An 18,072-nucleotide genomic window follows, 5' to 3' on the forward strand; every position below is an offset into this window, starting at 1 on the left:
CAGTGGGGACCCGTTACCTCCCACCCCTTCCCCTAACGCCCTCAGCCGAGTCTCTGGCTTGCAAAGAGGAACGTGTATCTCCGCGGGTCCGCTGCTGTCTGCCATCTAGCTGGAAGACACCTGCATATGTCAGACACGGTTTACTGGCGCCGCCAACTTGCCAGGTGCCCCTCGGCACGCCCCTTCCACTGACAGCGTCTCTGCCCCCTTCTTGGTGGAGTGGCGCCAGAATCACTTCCCAGTCCCTTTTCGTAGGGATGGAGGCGCGGGCAGAAGAGGCCAGAGGCCGCCCGGCCGGGTCCACGTGGCCCGCTCGCGCCGGCGATTTCCTTTCTCTGCCCGAGGGCACGATGCACCTAATGCCAAGTGCAAGAACAGTTCCGCGTGTCGCGGATGCTGAAATTCGGCGGCGGTCAGCAGCAGGTTTTGCAATTCTGCGGCGGCACCTCTTGGCCCAAGGCTGAAGGCGAGCGAGCGGCGAGCCCCGACGCCGGACGCAGCGCCCGCGGGCCCCGGAGTCTCGGCATCGTGCGCGTGCGCGGGCCTGGAGCGGCGCGAGACGGCCCGGGGCTTCGGCGTCGTGCGCGTGCGCGTGCCTGCCGCAGGGCCGGGAGGGGCGCGGCGCTGGAGGCGCTGACGTCGAGTCGCCCGCGCCCCCCGCGCCTGCGCCCGGCCCCGGGTTGGCCGCAGCCGCGCCCCGCCCCCTCCCTCCGAGGACGCCCGGACGGAACCGATCGCGGCTGGTTTGAGCTGGTGCGTCTCCATGACGACACGCGCGGCGCTATAAGAGGCGGTGCGGCGGCGCGGCGGCTTTGTCAGTCGGCTCAGCCTCCGCCGCCGCCGCCCCTCTGCCAGCACTCCGGCGCCGCCTCGGGCCGGCGGTCCTCCGCGGGAGGGAGCGAGCGGCGGGCGGGCGGGCAGGCGGCCGACGGCGACAGCGGCGGGGCGGCCGGCGGTCCTGCGCGCTCGCGGCGTCTCCATGGGGCCGGCCCGCGGCGCCCGCGCGCTCTAGGTGAGAGGGGCGTCCCGGCGGTTGGGGGGCTGGGGGGGACGGCCACGTGTCCCCGCGCGTCCGGACGGGGCCGCGCTCAGACCCCGCGCCCGGAGCCGCAAGGGACACGTGGTCGCACAGCCGGCCGCCGGCCCTGACCTTGGAGAGGCACTGCCCTCCGGCCCCAGTTTCCCCCGACAAGCGGGGCCCGACACCGGCCCTGTGCGCTCCCGGCGGCCGCCCTCCCGGCCTGCTTGCCCCGGCTCGGGGCTGCCCGGCCGGAGGGGCCGCGTTGCGCCTCCTCCGAACCACGCCGTGAAGGCTTCGGAGCCGGAAGCCGCTGGGAAGGCCCGGTCGTTCCTGCAACCGCTATTTTTTTTTTTTTTTTAGCCATGTGGCAAGCCTGGTAGCAGGTGCAGGAGAGGAATGAAGCAAGCCACTGCAGGTCCCGGGGTTCCCATCGCTCATCTCAGTTTTATAAGGATGAGACATATCATTCTGCCCCGTTGCCCTACAATTTTCTTTCTTGTTTCTTTTTTTTAGTTCTTATTTTCGCTGTGTGTACAGAGCAAATGACCCGATATAGAAACCCGCCGGCGTTGTTAGAGCTAAGATAGCCTTGTAGAAGCTATGATGATAAACGCTCGGCCAGCCGTGGCTCGAAGTTGTCTATTTAAGGAATCTTTGAATGACTTAGTGATTTTAGAAAAGCCTGGTATATTAAGATCCCAGTTAAGGCGAACAGACCAACATGTAGGAGCCAGCCCCAGGGTTTTCAAAAAAGGATGAATTGTGTCGTTTGAGAATCCTAAAAGATTGCTAAAGTGTGGGGAGCAGAACCACTTAGACGTGTCTAAGGAGGACAAAGATTGTGTTGATTTTATTCAAACCTAAAATTGGGTATAACTTAGTTAGGAAAGTTTTTCGGTTTCTGTTTAATCCTGATCTCTTTTAACATTACCCAGTTGGCAGTAAAGAATTTCCTAGCAGAAAAGTGCTGTTTTGTACTGATAGATTCATCCGAACCATCATTTTAAGTAGCTTAGCTATATAGAACACCAAAAGATGTTCTTGGGTGAAATTTCTCTATGTCACAAGTTATTAGAATAAAGCTTTTAAAAGATATAAGAAAATGAAATGTTTGATAAGGGTATATTTCAAAGAAATAAAAACTTCCCGAGTTTAAGCCTGTATGTTGCCTTAAAGATACTTATCAAACCCTAAACAACCCAATCTCACCGTTGAGCCTATTTAAATGTTATTTAAATAGACAAAATGGGTTTCCTGGTATTGGTCTCTTGCCTTTCCTTAAGGGTGAGTAAGGCAATGTAGGAGGTTGACAATGCCAAAAAGTCACCTTAGATCAAGTTCCAACGTGCATGGGTTTGGATTTATGGCAGGCTCGTCCCCCTGGGCCTCTCATAGTGCCCCATGCCAGAGCAAACTGTGGCCCTGAACCATTGCCTGGCCTTTGCCTGTAGGCTGCAGGCACTGAAGCGGGTTGCACAGTGAGAAAGAAGAAAGCCCTATCTGGCTCAAATTAGATGGGTTAAAATCAATAATTTGAAGATACTCACCAGTGTCACATTTCACGAAGGCTAAGGACAGAGGCTCTGATGGCTTCAAGCTTTATTTTTGCTTATTCATAATTGTGCTTGTTTTTATTATTCATAGACTTAGCCGAAAATTATTTCCATATGATTATCATTCATAGCTAAGCAAATGTTAGTGCCTGTAAGGACAGTTGGGGTTCCCAGAACTGCTAATTTAGTAGGTAGCACTGGTTCAGGAATGCTGATTCCTCATCAGATTCAGCAACTGTCATACTTTATGTTGACCTGAATATTGGAGTTTTTAAAAATACATGCTTAGTATGAAAATTAACTCATAAAATTAGCTCATAAAATTTAGGAAAACTTAAGGGCAATCACTGAGTTGAGAGGACTAGGCATTTCCATGATGCTTATTAGACATTAAAAATTAGTTTGTATAAGACTTACTGAAAGTAGGAAGTAGCTGGATGTTTATATGGCAATTCTCAGTAATTCCTGTAATGCTATTTTAGGCTTCTAAAGAGCTGAAACAGTTCTGAAAGAAAGTAAGCTGACCGTTATAAAACTTTTTTCCTGTCAGTGAACCTACTGCAGAAAAGCTTCTGAAACCTGCATTTTCGTTTTTGAGCATGAATGTTTGAAATGCGTATGTTGAGATGTACAGTACCGTATATGGAATTTTAGTATGCTGCTTTGAAAAGATCTTAAGTGTTGAATCTGTGATGTCCTCGGATTCTGTCGAGGTTTAGGGAGTCATGTGACTTAGACCTCGGAAGAGTGGGATTCCCACTCCCAGCGAGTGAGCTGTCTGTGGGGGTGCTCCAGGAGCTCTCTTTCCTGTGTGTGCTGAGGAGGTCAGTGCCTGACCTTTCAATTTGATGTGTTCCTGAGGGTGAACAGCAAATTCTGTGTTTGTTGATCAGAACATTTCAACTGCTGCTCCGAGGGCAACGTATCTTCAGCAGGACTTGGAATTTCTGGAGAATTGCCTTTGTGAAAAGCTGGCAATACTTCCTTTGAATTCCATCTCTTAGTTTTCCACGTAAGTATTCATCCTTGCTGCAGGTTAATCTTGTTAAGATTTACTAAGTAGTGTTATGGCTTCTGAGTTAATTTTTCCACCCTGTTTGCAGTTGTGTTTCAGAGGAGCATCAAGGAACCATGAACAACTTTAGTAATGGAGAGTTTGACTGCCATTTTCTCGATGAAGGCTTTACTGCCAAGGACATTCTGGACCAAAAAATTAATGAAGTTTCTTCTTCTGTAAGTATGTTAAGTCCGTGCTGTCAGTGCAGCGTTGAGATTGCTGGGCAGATAACTGGGAACTTCAGTGGGGTCTTAAGGAAATCTGATGGAACTTGCATGTCTTGCTAGGGAATTGAGAATTTAATTGGCTGTGAATTGTCCAGTGAGAGTAGTGGTATTCATATCAGTGACTGGACGAAAAAGCCTAGGATTCCTGAGAATGCTGGGGAAGAAAAGGAAAGCTTCCTGTTGGACTTACTGCTCACGAGCCCCCTGTAACCGCTCTCGCTGTAGGATGATAAGGATGCCTTCTATGTTGCGGACCTGGGAGACATTCTAAAGAAGCACCTGAGGTGGTTAAAAGCTCTTCCTCGGGTCACCCCCTTCTATGCAGTCAAGTGCAATGACAGCAGAACCATCGTGAAGACCCTGGCTGCCATCGGGACCGGGTTTGACTGTGCCAGCAAGGTAAGCGAAGTAGCAGGACTTGAAAATGATGATATAAAATGGCGGGCACATCAAAGTTGTGTTTCTTTTTTTTTCTTTTCTTTTCTTGTTAAAGATTGGCACCTGGGCTAACAACTGTTGCCAATCTTCCTGGTTTTTTTTTCTTTCTGCTTTATCTCCCCAACCCCACCCCCACCCTCCCCCCCACCCCCCGTACACAGTTGTATATCCTAGTTGCAGGTCCTTCTAGTTGTGGGATGTGGGACGCTGCCTCAACGTGGCCTGATGAGCGGTGCCATGTCCGCGCCCAGGATCTGAACCCTGGGCCGCCACAGTGGAGTGCGCAAACTTAACCACTTGGCCACGGAGCCGGCCCCCAAAGTTGTGTTTCTTGGGCAATAGATGCTAGTGAAAGAATTGGGGGACCATGACGACTTCCCATGTTTTTCTGTTTTCTTCTATCAGCTACATGTGTATAGTGTGACACCTCCTCTTTTCCAGACTGAAATACAACTGGTGCAGAGTCTCGGGGTGCCTCCGGAGAGGATTATCTACGCAAATCCTTGTAAACAAGTGTCCCAGATTAAGTATGCTGCCAATAACGGAGTCCAGATGATGACTTTTGATAGTGAGGTCGAGTTGATGAAAGTTGCCCGGGCACATCCAAAGGCAAAGTGAGTGGCTGCGTGTCTGGGGGCGGGTCGGCTGTGAGTGTGCGCCGTCGCTCGGACTCAGATGTGCAGTTTGAGAGAGTTCTGTCCTCATAATTATCTCTGCTGCATCACACAAAGTAGAAAATAGCATACACTCTCTTGATTAATAAAACCGTATGAGACTCAAATCAGACTGTCACCCGAAGATTTTCTGTTTGTTTTAATCGTCTGTAAGCGATTTTCTGTTGTGGGAAATGCAGTGCAGTGCACTTTTTCTCGCTTCCAGGTTGGTTTTGCGGATTGCTACCGATGATTCCAAAGCAGTCTGTCGCCTCAGTGTTAAATTTGGTGCCACACTCAAAACCAGCAGGCTTCTTTTGGAACGGGCGAAAGAGCTAAATATTGACGTCATTGGTGTCAGGTGAGATCTCAGTGGTGGCATAGTTAGAGGCTAAGATATTAATATTAGGTAATGCAAGTTTTACAGATTTTCTCCCACTGTAGATCTTTTCAGAAATAGTAAGAAACGGGGAGGTGGGGGTAGGGTAAAAGGACGCATGTGTATGGTGATAGATGGCAGTTGGACTTTAGATGGTGAACACAATGTAGTCTGCACAAATCGGAGGAGGATGTACACCTTAAATTTGTATAATGTAAACAATGTTACCTCAATAATTGATTAATAAATAATGAAATAAAAAGAAATAGAACATTCTCATTTCTTATTGCCCCAGCTTCCATGTGGGAAGTGGCTGCACTGACCCGGAGACCTTCGTGCAGGCCATCTCTGATGCCCGCTGTGTCTTTGACATGGGGGTGAGTTCATGGAAACCCCAAGTGCAAGGTGGGGGTGGGGCTGACAGCAGCTATTCTCAGTTCTAGAATTAACCTTTTTAGAAGCATCCTGTATTACAGAGGCTTGGCCCCATCTGCTGCATACATTTGTCCTGATTTGTTATGAATCTGACTGTTCTGTTAATTTTCTTGATTCCAGGCTGAGATTGGTTTCAACATGTATCTGCTTGATATTGGTGGTGGCTTTCCTGGATCTGAGGATGTAAAGCTTAAATTTGAAGAGGTAATTTATAACAACTCTACTATCCTAGAGCTATTTTAGCAAGTTCCTTTTTGGAATATTTCAAAACTTAAATGTTTTAGCTAATACTAAAGGGAGTGTACATGGGGCCAGCCCCGTGGCCAAGTGGTTAAGTTTGCGTACTCCTCTTCAGCGGCCCAGGGTTTCTTCTGTTTGGATCCTGAGTGTGGACATGGCACTGCTCATCAAGCCATGCTGAGGCGGTGTTCCACGTGCCACAACTAAAAATATACAGCTATGTACTTGGGGGGCTTTGGGGAGAAAAAGGAAAAATTTAAAAGGGAGTGTAGGAACATGAAAATAAACATCTTGGTGTGATATTTTGACTTCTGTGCAATTTAAAATTGCATTTACTATCCTTTGGTTTTCTAAACTAAAATATGAGTCAGTTTTCCCAAAAGTTTTGGGAAACAGTTGATTACATTAAGAACTGTGGGACTAGAGAGCACACTGACTGGAGTGTATCGTTGCCTGAATGAGCCGTGCTAGGGTTTGTCCTTCCTCATAAAACATGCCAAGTGCTTAATGAGCCGTTCTGTGGTGCTCGACTTTATAAAACAGATGCACATTCTTATTTGTTAGCATTACGTGTTAAAATCTAGGCAGAGTGGAAAGAGTTCTGTCCTGTTGGCGTGTATTTGCCAGGTAAAATGTAGGCTCCCTGATGCCTCAGTCAGTGGTAATGAATTTATTTTGTACTATGGTTTGATAAAAATCATACCCATAACATCTTTAAAGGATAGAAGGGGTGTCCAGAGGGGAATCAAAATGAAACCAGAGAGATATGCGGTCTAATGTTTGGTGAGAGGTTTATTTTGTTGCTGCTGTTGCTTAATGATAATCCTCCCACTGATGGCTGCGCTCACACGCTTTCATTGGGTCCTATCAGAGGACTTTGTGCTCTCCTGCGTGTGATCCCTGATGACTAACTCTGCTTGTCTGTCTCACTCTCATAGGTCACCAGTGTGATCAACCCAGCGCTGGATAAGTATTTTCCGTCAGACTCGGGAGTGAGAGTCATAGCTGAGCCAGGCAGATACTACGTTGCATCAGCTTTCACGCTCGCAGTTAATATCATTGCGAAAAAACTCGTATTAAAGGAACAAACAGGATCTGATGGTATGTATAAAGAACGAGTCATTGCATGTGTAACTGAAAGTTGGTAGACAAAGTGGTAATTGAGACTAATGTGCCTTTCTAGATGAAGATGAGTCGAGTGAACAGACCTTTATGTATTACGTGAACGATGGAGTATATGGATCATTTAATTGCATCCTTTATGATCATGCACACGTGAAGCCTCTTCTGCAAAAGGTATCTTCTGAACATGCTGTACGGAACGGTTAAGATGATGGGTCATAACAAGGTCATAACAACTGTGGGTGTTTCTCTCTCTCAAATGTAGAGACCCAAACCAGATGAGAAGTATTATTCATCCAGCATATGGGGACCGACGTGTGACGGCCTCGATCGCATTGTTGAGCGCTGTAACTTGCCCGAGATGCAGGTGGGCGATTGGATGCTCTTTGAAAACATGGGTGCTTATACTGTTGCTGCTGCTTCGACTTTCAACGGATTCCAGAGGCCAACTATCTACTATGTCATGTCAGGGCCAACATGGTTAGTGATGGCAGTGCATGTTCATGGTTCTGATAAGAATACATACCTTCTTGGATTTATGCTTCTCTTATCTAGTTGGATAATAAATTATTTTGCTTAGGGTTAGATACTACCAGTGTTTTTTAAAGTAGTTTATTTTCTTTCCCATATTAAGAATATATGCTCTAGAAAATTTGGAAAATACAGGCAAATGGAAGGAAAATCCCTCAAATAATACTGATCTGTATTTCTCTTCAGATTTTTTCTAAAGTTTAACCATTTTAGAAAAGACCAATTAAGATATTTCTGTGTGCCTAGAATGTTTTATTAATGCATGTGATTTGTGGTTTCCTTACTACCAAAAAGATGGTTCTGAAGAAGTGCTTGCTTTAGAAATGCATTGAATTTACTTCCTGATGACATAATAACCAGGAAGTAGATAGGCTTCGGAAGTTCTCCCCATGGGTGACTCAGGGTTTCTGATTATGCCGCTTCTGTCTCAGGCAACTGATGCAGCAAATCCAGAACCACGACTTCCCGCCTGAAGTGGAGGAGCAGGACGTCAGCACTCTGCCTGTGTCCTGTGCTTGGGAGAGTGGGATGAAGCGGCACCCAGCAGCCTGTGCTTCGGCCAGCATTAACGTGTAGATACCATTCTTGGAGCTGTTAACTGCGAGTTTAGCTTGAAGTAGGGGTTTGGGGGGACCATTGAACTTAATTCCCAGTAGTTTTGAAATGTCTTTGTAAGTAGGGTTGGCACAGATGCAACAATATGGAAGACTAGGAAATGGGGTCACACTTATCTGTGTTCCTATGGAAACTATTTGAATAATTGTTTTATATGGATTTTTATTCACTTTTCAAACATGCTACTAAAGAGTGCCCCTCAGCTGCCAAGCAAGCGTTTGTAGCTTGTACATTGGCAGAAGGAGCCAAAAGCTTAGTGTGGTGACCTGTTTTAAAAATAAAGTATCTTGAAATAATTGGGCATTGGGAAATTTTTAGTGTGTCCATTCCAGACAGCTTACCTTGAATGTGTTTTACAAATAGGACTTGATCTTTTTTCCTACAGGCTGAGGAAATTGTCCCAAAGGGCTTCAAAATATTTTCAAAATTTTGAAAATCCATGGAAATGCCTTCTTCCTGTTTGGCATTTTTAATTCAAATGCATGAGTCCTGTATAAAGTTTCCTGTGGATTCTTACCAATAGTAGATGTAGCCCACATGCAGGTAGGAGGAGAAGGATGGATGAGACAGCGTCCAGACCCTCTGCTGCCAGCTCAGCCCACCCGAATGTCTGCAGAGGTGGCTGTGAACTTGGAATGCCCACAGAGAGCCCCTTGTTCACTGACCTGTTCCTGCCACGGCCAGTGCCCAGGGAAGAAGGCACACGAGGCCCTCTGATTCTTGCCCACAGAGGCCACAGCCATTGCCTCTACAGCTTGCCTTCGCTCCCAGGATGAGTCGCGTGGTTCCGAACAAGTCAGGAAAGGTGCACATTTGGCAGCCACCTGATTTTAATAAATCTCGATGATTTTACGTGTTGTGGCTCTCTACCTTCCTCTCTGACCTTCAGCACTGGCCTTTTACGTTCCTTAATCAGCTTGTACCCCCCACTCCCTAAAAAAGGATGGCAGGTTTTCATACTAAACCCCACAATGGGAATTTTGAATCCCTGCTGTAGCTGCACAGTGCAGAGGAAGGCAGGCCGTGCAGCTGCCAGATGTCGCCCTAGGAAGCTGCTGGTCGCCACCGGTCACTGGGAGCAGCATTGAGTATCTTACTGGTGGGCTTAGAGGGAGCTGGGAACAATGGTGCAGATGGGAATGCTGCGGCTCCCTTCATCTCAGGGGAGTAAATTCAACTGGCCCACTGATGCTCTTGGTACATTTACCAAGGTGGGTGACTCCTGATTTTCCTAGCACGAGCTGCCTTCCCACATTTCTGTGATTGCTACAGTTAACCTTCCTCGGCTGCTCAACCAGACTAGAATTTGGCTTGTCACCAGCTGTGGTCACCCTTCCTGGACCCGAGCAGGTGGCTTCAGATGCCAGAATATGAATAAGACTTGTCAAGAATCACAAAGTAAGGTCTGACTAGTCAGGGCAGACGGGAGGAAAGAACACTTCCATCACAGTCTGATGTGCTTCCTGTGAGCACACCCTTTTCTGGTTCCTCAGGTCTGATGCCACTGCTGATGTTCAAAATAAAGGAGTTGGGGGGCTGGCCCCGTGGCCGAGCGGTTAAGTTCGCGCGCTCTGCTGCAGGCGGCCCAGTGTTTCGTTAGTTCGAATCCTGGGCGCGGACATGGCAGTGCTCATCAGACCACGCTGAGGCAGCGTCCCACATGCCACAACTAGAAGAACCCACAACAAAGAATACACAACTATGTACCGGGGGGCTTTGGGGAGAAAAAGGAAAAAATAAAATCTTTTAAAAAAAAAAAAAAGGAGTTGGTGTTGAGTATGTACTGAGAAGTGTGGACTAGATGCTGAGCCTAAAGTCTTGATAAATTAGGCCTTCCACTTAAAGAGGGAAGGAATGAACAAGGTCTCCTAGCGGCAGCACTGAGCCTCAGATTGGAAGGCGGGGGAGCAGAGGTGTTAAAATCTGACAGGTCCGGAGGGCTTGGAATCTGCTCTCGGGCAGTTAAAGTGCAGTCCAACCAACTGGCTAGTGCCAGTGGGGACAGAGCCCTTGGTAGTCTCATGCCACCCACACAACAGCCTCTGGGCCTGGCTCCTGACAGCCTGGTGAAGCCGCTTGTGAACCTCTGAGTTTCTGGGCTCTGCCAAGGCTGGGCCATTACTCCTGGGAGTGGGTGAGTGGGTTTGGCTGGAGACGATTGTGACTTGGACAGCTGGCTGTGTGTCAGTGCACACCCGGTTTGCAGTGTGTGGTTACATATTTCCATGTCATCAAAGATGATACTATCTGCTCATTTGCAGAAATTGGACGTTTCTAGACCTGTGGTTTGATGAGAACATAGCTCTGGAGCTCCACCGAGGTGGTGGGTGAACTTTTCTTCCTGAGGGTGCTGGACTTTCCACACACACCCCCATGGGAGGGGACCCAGGGGACTCAAGCTGTTGGTCCAAGGTAAAAGGCAGTGGTCTCCAAACATGACAGGGTCTACATTCAAATCACTTGGGGAGCAGCTTAAAGTACAGATTGCTTGGCCCACCCAACTTAGGATGGGGACTGCAGGGTGACTGGGAGACCACCTGGAAAAAGTAAAATTACCCCAATTCCCTCCTTACAGCACAATCAACTGGGTGAGAGTTTTCAATGTAACAGATTAGACCACAAAATTTAGAAGGAACTGTAAGTCTAAAAAGCTAGAGACAAATCGAGGAACTAATACATGTGAAAGGGGTTAGTGTCCTTCATATGAAAAGAGCTCCAACAAATCAGTAAAAAGCAGAATACCAGGCTGGCCCGGTGGTGCAGTGGTTAAGTTCACACGTTCTGCTTTGGTGGCCCGGGGTTCACTGGTTCAGATCCCAGGTGCAGACATGGCACTGCTTGGCAAGCCATGCTGTGGTAGGCATCCCACATATAAAGTAGAGGAAGATGGGCATGGATATTAGCTCAGGGCCAGCCTTCCTCAGCAAAAAGAGGATTGGCAACAGATGTTAGCTCAGGGATAATCTTCCTCAAAAAAAAAAAAAAAAAAAGGAACACGGGTTCACAGAAAAGGAAACTATGATAAGATTTCCAAACTCCACAGAAACGCATGTTAAAACTATGAGAATCTGTCTATCGCCTGTCAGACAGGCAGAAGGGGAAAGGGGTCCCAGCTTGCTGGACAAGCAGCCCTGCTCACACACGGCAGGGTGAAGGCTAGTTGTCAGAATCATCTCTTCTGGAGGGAATTCACCAATAGCAAAAATAATCCACATTATCCTTGACCCAGCAACTCTACTTGTAAGAATTGTCTGACCGAAACCCACTCACAAGGCTTTTCATTGTGGTGGTGTTCATAACAGCACGTGTTAGAATCTGTCTGTATTCAGTGAAGAAGGCGCTGATGATCAGAACGGACGCACCTGTAGGAACTGGGGCAGGCGCCTGTCCAAGCCACAGTGAGAGAGAGCAGGGTAGGTGTGCTGTGAGAAGTGACCCGCTATCTGTGTAAAAAGCAAACCAAACTTTGGGGGGGTATACACATATATTTGCACACGCACAGAACATTTCTGGAAAGACTGACAAACCGGTAGCAGGAGAATCGAGGCCCAAGGAGAGGAGTGGAGACTGACCTCACATGCACTTTAACATGTGTCTGTATTACTGATTTTAAAGGAATCATAAAATAAGCTCCCAGGGGAGGAAAGAGAGGCTCAGAAAGTCCTCACGTGACGAGACGCCCGAGTGTTTGCCCAGCCCACGAGCGTGCTGCTGGACACAGGCTGGGAGGCTGGGTCAGGGGGCCTGGGCGGCCGGGCTGCGGCCTGCTCCTCCACTCCACGGGGACCGCAGGGCTGCTCGGGAGGCTGATGGAGGCAGCAGACCCACTGGTCTCGGAGCCCGAGACAAGAACGCTGGATGAGAATGTTCGCGCACTCCGGGATGTCATCAGCACAACCCCTCCCTCCTCCAGAGGTGGGGCTGTCTGCCCTGTCAGGGTCGCCTGGGCTGGGGGTCAGCCCTGAGTGCCGGAGCTCCTGGCTGTGGCACTGTGCCTCACGGACCAGTCGGCACCAAGGGGCAGGCCAGCAGCCTACGGACAGACACTGTCCACAGCTTCGGCAGCTGCCTCTCCAGCCTCCTGGCTGACCATCCTTTGTACCACCTCACGGGTGGGACCCCCGGCCTACCCGGGTCTCACTTGGCTCGTCTTCTGTAGTCTTGCGCTTCCCACACCCGACAGGGCCCCCTAGGATGGTGACCCTGCATCACTATGCAGCTTCCATCCTTACTTTTCAGTTTTTCTTAGGTTATTCCACCTCCTGGCTGGTCTCGTCCTCTGTTGGGGGCTTTTCTGGCCATAGCTCTGTACCTTCTTCAGTGTGGGCCCTCCCCCTTGCTGGGTCTGGGGCTGGCTTCGAGTCATCTCTGGACCCACCGGAGGGACTGCTCCCTGGATGTGAGATCAACCTTTTCCAAACCGAGGGTCCCGAGGAGCCTCGGCACCTGGGGTGTTGGGCGGAGGGCGGGTGGGAGCTCTGTCCTCGCTGCTTCACCCAGTTTAATGCGTCGGGTTTCAAGGCAGGATATCACTTGAAGAAGGGCTTTGCTGCATCTCCCAGACTCCTTTGTCACAGATGGATTGAAGCCCAGAGAGGCCAAGGGACTCATGCAGGGTAAGCCAGCCAGCAAGAGGAGGAGCGGAGAGTAAACAGGCCTCCCTTCCCTGGCCAGCCTCTGCTCCTGGCCGCTTCCTGGGGAAAAAGGACCAGGACTGGAATGAGCCTCCCTCTGTCGCACCCGGGGGGCCGGGCCACGCCTCCTGGTCGTTGCTCTCCCCCAGCCTCATGCATTTCCTGCCCAGGGCGGCAGCAGCAGGGTTGGCCCCAGAGCCCTGCAGAGGTGGCACCTCGAGCCGCGGCCATGCACGAGCCTGGAGCTGCACTGATCCGGCGGACCCGGCCCTACCGGCGACCGGGCCCCCGCAGCCTGCTCCTCCCGGAAGGAGGCTCATGCCTGCCTGGCAGGGTCTTAGGACGGAGGATGAGAAAGCCCAGAACTTGGTGTGCTGAGTGCAACAGCAGGAAATCCTTGCTGCTGTTCTGGGGAGAAGGAGGGCCTTTTCCATCCTGACTGCTGGCTCCAGAACGAGAAGCCTCGTGACAGGACCTGCTCTGCCTCTGGACAAAGTGGTGACGAGGGGGAGCCCTAGTCGGGGAGACCTTCCCAGGCTGTGGTCTTGGTGGGTGAGGGCTGGGAGCACGGAAGGCTGAGGGCCTCTGAACCAGGGTCTGGGAGGCCTTACAGGATGGCCCTCCTGGCCACAGCCACCAGGGGGCAGCAGCACTTCGTGCTTGAGGCTCCTCAGCCAGTTCGGCACTGTGAACAAGTCGCTCAGTCGCTCAACAAACGCTGACAGAGCCGACTATGACCAGAGGGTGGTGGGAACAGGAGTGTGGCCCGGCTCAGAGGGAGATCCAGGGCTGGCCACATCAGGGTACCCAGGGCTTTGAGGAAGGGGCTCCAGGCAGGCTTGTCCCCAAAGAGGCTGCTCCCCATGAAACTCTCCCTGAGCCCTCACACATGAAGCCCACCCCTTGCCTTCCTGCCTCATGCCCAGTGAACCACGGGTGGGTCCCTGCAGCCCATGTTCTTGCTGCCCTGCCTGTAGGGAGGGGGTCACGCCCCCCCAGCCACCCTTTGAGGTGCCCACGCGGTGCCTTGTGACCCTCTGCCATCCCTCTTGCCCTGGGCTCTGTTCACCTGCACCCGCCACCCTGGCTATGTGGGCATGCTGGGCCACCTGCAGGAGGGGCAGAGTCAGCGGGCAGACATCCGGGGCAGGATGGCCCAGGGCCCCTCCTCGCCCACCTGCAGTGCGCAGCCAGGGCTGCCCTCCACACGGCCACCCCCCACCTGCCGACCCAGGCCCAGGCCAGAGTCTTGGACCCCGGACGCCTGGGCTCCCCGTGGATGGCTGGGTGTGCATCCATGACACTGCCACCCAGCACAGACACACTCCAGAGTGGATCACACGTCTCACAGAGCCCCGTCGGCAGTCAGGCACAGACTGTCCCTCCAAACACATGACGACCACACCACAGAGACACACAACATGCCTGACCACACCCAGAGACACACACAACATGCCTGACCACACCACAGAGATGTGCACAACACACACCCCGATCACGCTCACAGAGACACAAACACACACCCCGACCACACCCACAGAGACACACACAGCACACACCTGACCGCACACACAGGCAGACACCCAGACACACAACGCACACACACAGTGAAAGGGGCCCTGTCTGGGGGTCATGATCTGGCCAGTCCTGACTCTGCCACTGACTTCCTGGCCCCGCGCTAGCCCCAGGGGCCTGGCCACTTGCTGCTGGAGTCCTGGGAGCAGGTGACAGGGCCGTGGGGCCGGTGCCTTCCCTCCCCTGCTCCTGTTTGCTCTTCGCCTGCAGGTGGCGCAGGCGCACCATGAAGGCCTTGTAAACTGTACAGTATTGTAAGAGCAGGAGGCAATGCTGGGGGATGTGTGTGCAACGGGCAGGGAGGCACAGAGTGTGTGTGCGAGCCATGGGCACACCCGGCTCACAGGCAGGAGAGACAGCCTCCTCCCGGGACCTGGCCGGGATGGGCTCCGGTGTGCCAGTTCATGGACGGCAGGGGGTGGACGGCCTGGGAGATGGCCTCCTTCGGGTCTGGGCCCCTGCAAGGCCCACCCCCAGGAGGTCCCGGAAGCTGCTGGAAGGAGCCCGCAGGTGATAGGGAGGGGGACCCCACTCTTTGCCCTCCCAGGCGGCTGCCCTCCCCCAGGGCTCCTCCAGCTGGGGCAGTGCCCCACGCTGGCCCTCGGGAACGTCTGCTCCATGAACACATTCCCTCCTTGCCCAGGCTCACAGTGTCCCTTCACCACTGCGTCTCCAACATCTACTCTGTCTTCACCCTTCACCCCTTCTCCTCTGAGGAACCTCCGGATGCCCCCAGGCCAAGGAGAGGGGCGGGCCACAGGACTGCGACTCCCTGCCGGCCCCCCGGGGCACTCATTTTGAGGGGAACTGGTGGGGGCCCCAGGCTGGCCCTCTCTGCCCAGAGCCCAGAACCAGCGTGACCAGGCCACGGGGCTGTCTGTGGCGGAGTCAGGACAGTCGAGGCTGGTGGCCCCTGGAGGGGGCGATTTGCCTCAGGGGCTGAGCCCAGCCCACTGCCCCAGAGCATCCCGTTTCTCCTTGTGCCCTTAAGGGCAGTCAGGCCCAGCCCTGAGCAGCCTCTCTCTCCCTGGGCACCTAAGTCTCCCCCCGCCGCGAGGTCCCTGGGGGCAGAGACTTGGCTCGAGGCTGGCCCCTGCTCAGGGCAGGGCGGCTCAGGAAAGGGGAAGGGCCGAATTCCTGGACGAACTCTCTTGTTTCCCCGAATCTTCTCCCGGGCCGCCGTCTCCCCCTGGCAAGTCTGAAGCCCCTGGTGGCTCTGCCCCCTCCTGAGGAGCTGTGATCCTGAGGGGGAGCCCAGGGGTGGCGGTGCGGCTCACGGCCACCCAGGTCTCGGGAGGCGGGGAGCAGAGAAGCACAGCTGATGGCCCGGCCCCACCCCCATCCAGCCGGTGTCCAGTGCGGGGGACAGCTGTGGCCTGCCCCTCGGAGGACGCACCTCGGGTGGCGGTGGGGAGGCGTGACCCCTTCACTACGGGAGCGAATGGTTGTAAGGACAGGCCTGGGTGCCACAAATGCAGCCCCCTCTAAGACTTGCTCAGGGACGCAGGGACAAGCTCCTTCATTTCCCAAGACACTCGGGGCCCTGCGGGCGGCTGCAGAGGGCTGGCAAGGAAGCATCAACCCCAGATGATCTGGGGTCAGCTAGCGGAAGACCATTCTGTAATTGGGAGGAGTCGCATGCAATTTGGGGTCTCGGAGCTTATCTTGAGTTCAAATCCTGGTTCTGCCACCCTTTTCTAAGGATCCGTGGCAAGTTACCTCTCTACACCCATGTAGCCACCTGTACCATGTTGGCAGTACTTGTAGGGTTGACGGCAGGTTTAAATCAGACAACGCATTTCAGGCGTTCATCAGGGTATGTCCTAGGAAGCCCTCAACAAATGGACACTGTTATGCTAGCTAAATACTGCTTCCCACAGGGGAGGCCAGTCTACGCAAGGAGAAAATGCCTGTGGTTGCATTAATGAAGGTCCAGGGTTCAGAATAATGGAGGGGAGAGTCCTGCTCTCATGGAGATTGATCACAGCCTGCCCAGATGAACAGTCTCAGACATAACACCTGACACTTCCACCCTTCCTTTCCCAGGGCTTCCGCCCTTAGATTCTATGTGTTTTCCTGTTTCTGGAATTGTCCGCATTGCTGTTTTCTCAGTGAGCACTGCACAGTGAGCGGCAGTGTCAGAACAGCTGGAAGGGTCCATGGAGCCGCCATCCCAGGCAGGGGCTCAGTCCATGGGAAGTAAGAAGGGCTGAACCCCACTCCTTGAGCGGCCTCCCTGGGCACATTCAGATGGTGTATTTTCTGGGCAGGATCACAGGGGTCCTGGGTGGAGCACAAGGAACGCAGACCAAACCAGAGCCATTTTCCTGCAGCCCTGCTTCAGAAATCAAAGGCACCCTTCTGCCTCTTTGTGGCAGGCGGGACCCCCGCCCAGGTCTGCTGGCCTCGCCCTCCCACCCCATCGGATGGCACTGCCCATCGAGGTCTGGGGCTGTGGCACGGCAGGAGCTTCACCAGGACCAGCCTCTGGCCCGGAAGGCACTGGCAGACGGCTCGTTGTTTCTATTCTGAGGCATGGAGGCCTCAAGGACATTAAGATTACTAAAATGAACAATCCAATCCCAGGCCCAACAGCCGGCCGTGAGTTAGGCTTGGAGCATCTGCCCACCCACCGTGGTCGCCTCCTCCCCGTGACAGGCTGAGATGTCCCGTGGCCCGGGGGGCAGGTGTGACAGGCCCTGCTGGTACTCATCTGGGGAAGAGAATCCCAATTCTGCTCCCCGTTCCCAGGGCCATGCCCTTTGGGGAGGTGGGCCCTCCTCAGCTGAGGCTGCATCTTCACTGGCTAGTCGTGGTCATTTCATGCCCCTGGCCAAGGCACTGGCCCGGGTTTCAGCCAATGAGAAGTCAGGCTGGTGGGGAGGGGGGTGGTAGAGAGAATTCTGGAAAGTTCTCCTCCCTCTCGGAGGGAGGACAGAGGATAGGCTGCATCTCTTCCTGCCTATGGACAGCTCCCCTGTCAGCTGTCCTGCCCAGAATGGCAACAGCCCTGAGGGGACCCCAAGAAGACAAGTGTGGGGACACAGCTGACTGTGAGGCTGGGGGCGGGGCAGTGGGGAGGTGGAAGGAAGCCGGGGGTCCTCAGTGATGCTCTCCAGCTGCTGAATCAGCCACGCCTATGATGCGCGGCCTTGTACTCATTGGCACGTGAGACAAACATCCTTGTGGCCGAAGCACCTGCTGCTGGGTCCTCGGCTGCTGGGACCAGAAGCATCCCGATGGCCTCTGGCTGAGGATCCAGGTCTGCCTTCTGGGCCACGAAGGTGCCCCTGGTCCCCGCTCTGCCCTTGCTTGGTACGTGCTGTCCTGTTCCCTTGCTGACCGACCGCAGGGTGGGGAGTGGGGAAGGGGAGGCAGGCAGAACTGTGACAGTCAAACCTGCCGAGAACACTCATCTTTTACTTCCACGAATATTTCTTGGCATCAGGCAGACAGTGAAGAACACGCTGCACACGATTTACAGACACAGGGATGGCCACAAGGACACAGGAGGCAGCTGAGTCCACCTCAACCGGAGATTGCAGAGGGCCCCAGGCAGCGGAATGCAGGCTCTCATGGGCCGACACAAGAC

The 18,072-nt window shown here is 52.8% G+C and overlaps 1 protein-coding gene and 1 non-coding gene across 3 annotated transcripts; both read left to right on the forward strand.

Moving 5' to 3' along the window:
• The first annotated feature begins 768 nt into the window (after positions 1–768).
• ODC1 (ornithine decarboxylase 1) lies at positions 769–8,567 on the forward strand. 2 transcript variants are annotated; one of them, XM_044771946.2, is made up of 12 exons: positions 769–1,012; positions 3,468–3,586; positions 3,678–3,807; positions 4,084–4,257; positions 4,738–4,910; positions 5,176–5,310; positions 5,624–5,705; positions 5,884–5,967; positions 6,942–7,104; positions 7,187–7,299; positions 7,391–7,605; positions 8,088–8,567. In XM_044771946.2, the coding sequence occupies exons 3-12, from the start codon at positions 3,706–3,708 to the stop codon at positions 8,230–8,232; spliced, it is 1,386 nt and encodes a 461-aa protein (XP_044627881.1). In that variant the 5' UTR covers positions 769–1,012; positions 3,468–3,586; positions 3,678–3,705; the 3' UTR covers positions 8,233–8,567. The 2 variants fall into 2 exon arrangements, with proteins under 2 accessions (XP_044627881.1, XP_070368719.1); XM_070512618.1 differs by lacking the exon at positions 3,468–3,586 and having other exon boundaries at positions 838–1,012.
• On the forward strand, positions 2,369–2,502 carry LOC123286783 (small nucleolar RNA SNORA42/SNORA80 family). The gene has a single exon (XR_006529586.1). It is a non-coding gene; the product is annotated as a small nucleolar RNA SNORA42/SNORA80 family (small nucleolar RNA).
• Positions 8,568–18,072: the final 9,505 nt, after the last annotated feature.

The sequence above is a fragment of the Equus asinus genome, chromosome 6 (assembly GCF_041296235.1).
Source record: "Equus asinus isolate D_3611 breed Donkey chromosome 6, EquAss-T2T_v2, whole genome shotgun sequence".
In the NCBI taxonomy this organism is placed as follows: Eukaryota; Metazoa; Chordata; class Mammalia; order Perissodactyla; family Equidae; genus Equus; species Equus asinus.

Coding starts and splice junctions, on each gene's coding strand:
- ODC1 (XM_044771946.2), top strand. CDS start 3,706: ATGAACAACTTTAGTAATGGAGAGTTTGACTGCCATTTTCTCGATGAA. Junction 4,258..4,737: donor GGTTTGACTGTGCCAGCAAG/GTAAGCGAAGTA, acceptor CCTCTTTTCCAG/ACTGAAATACAACTGGTGCA. Junction 7,300..7,390: donor TGAAGCCTCTTCTGCAAAAG/GTATCTTCTGAA, acceptor TCTCAAATGTAG/AGACCCAAACCAGATGAGAA.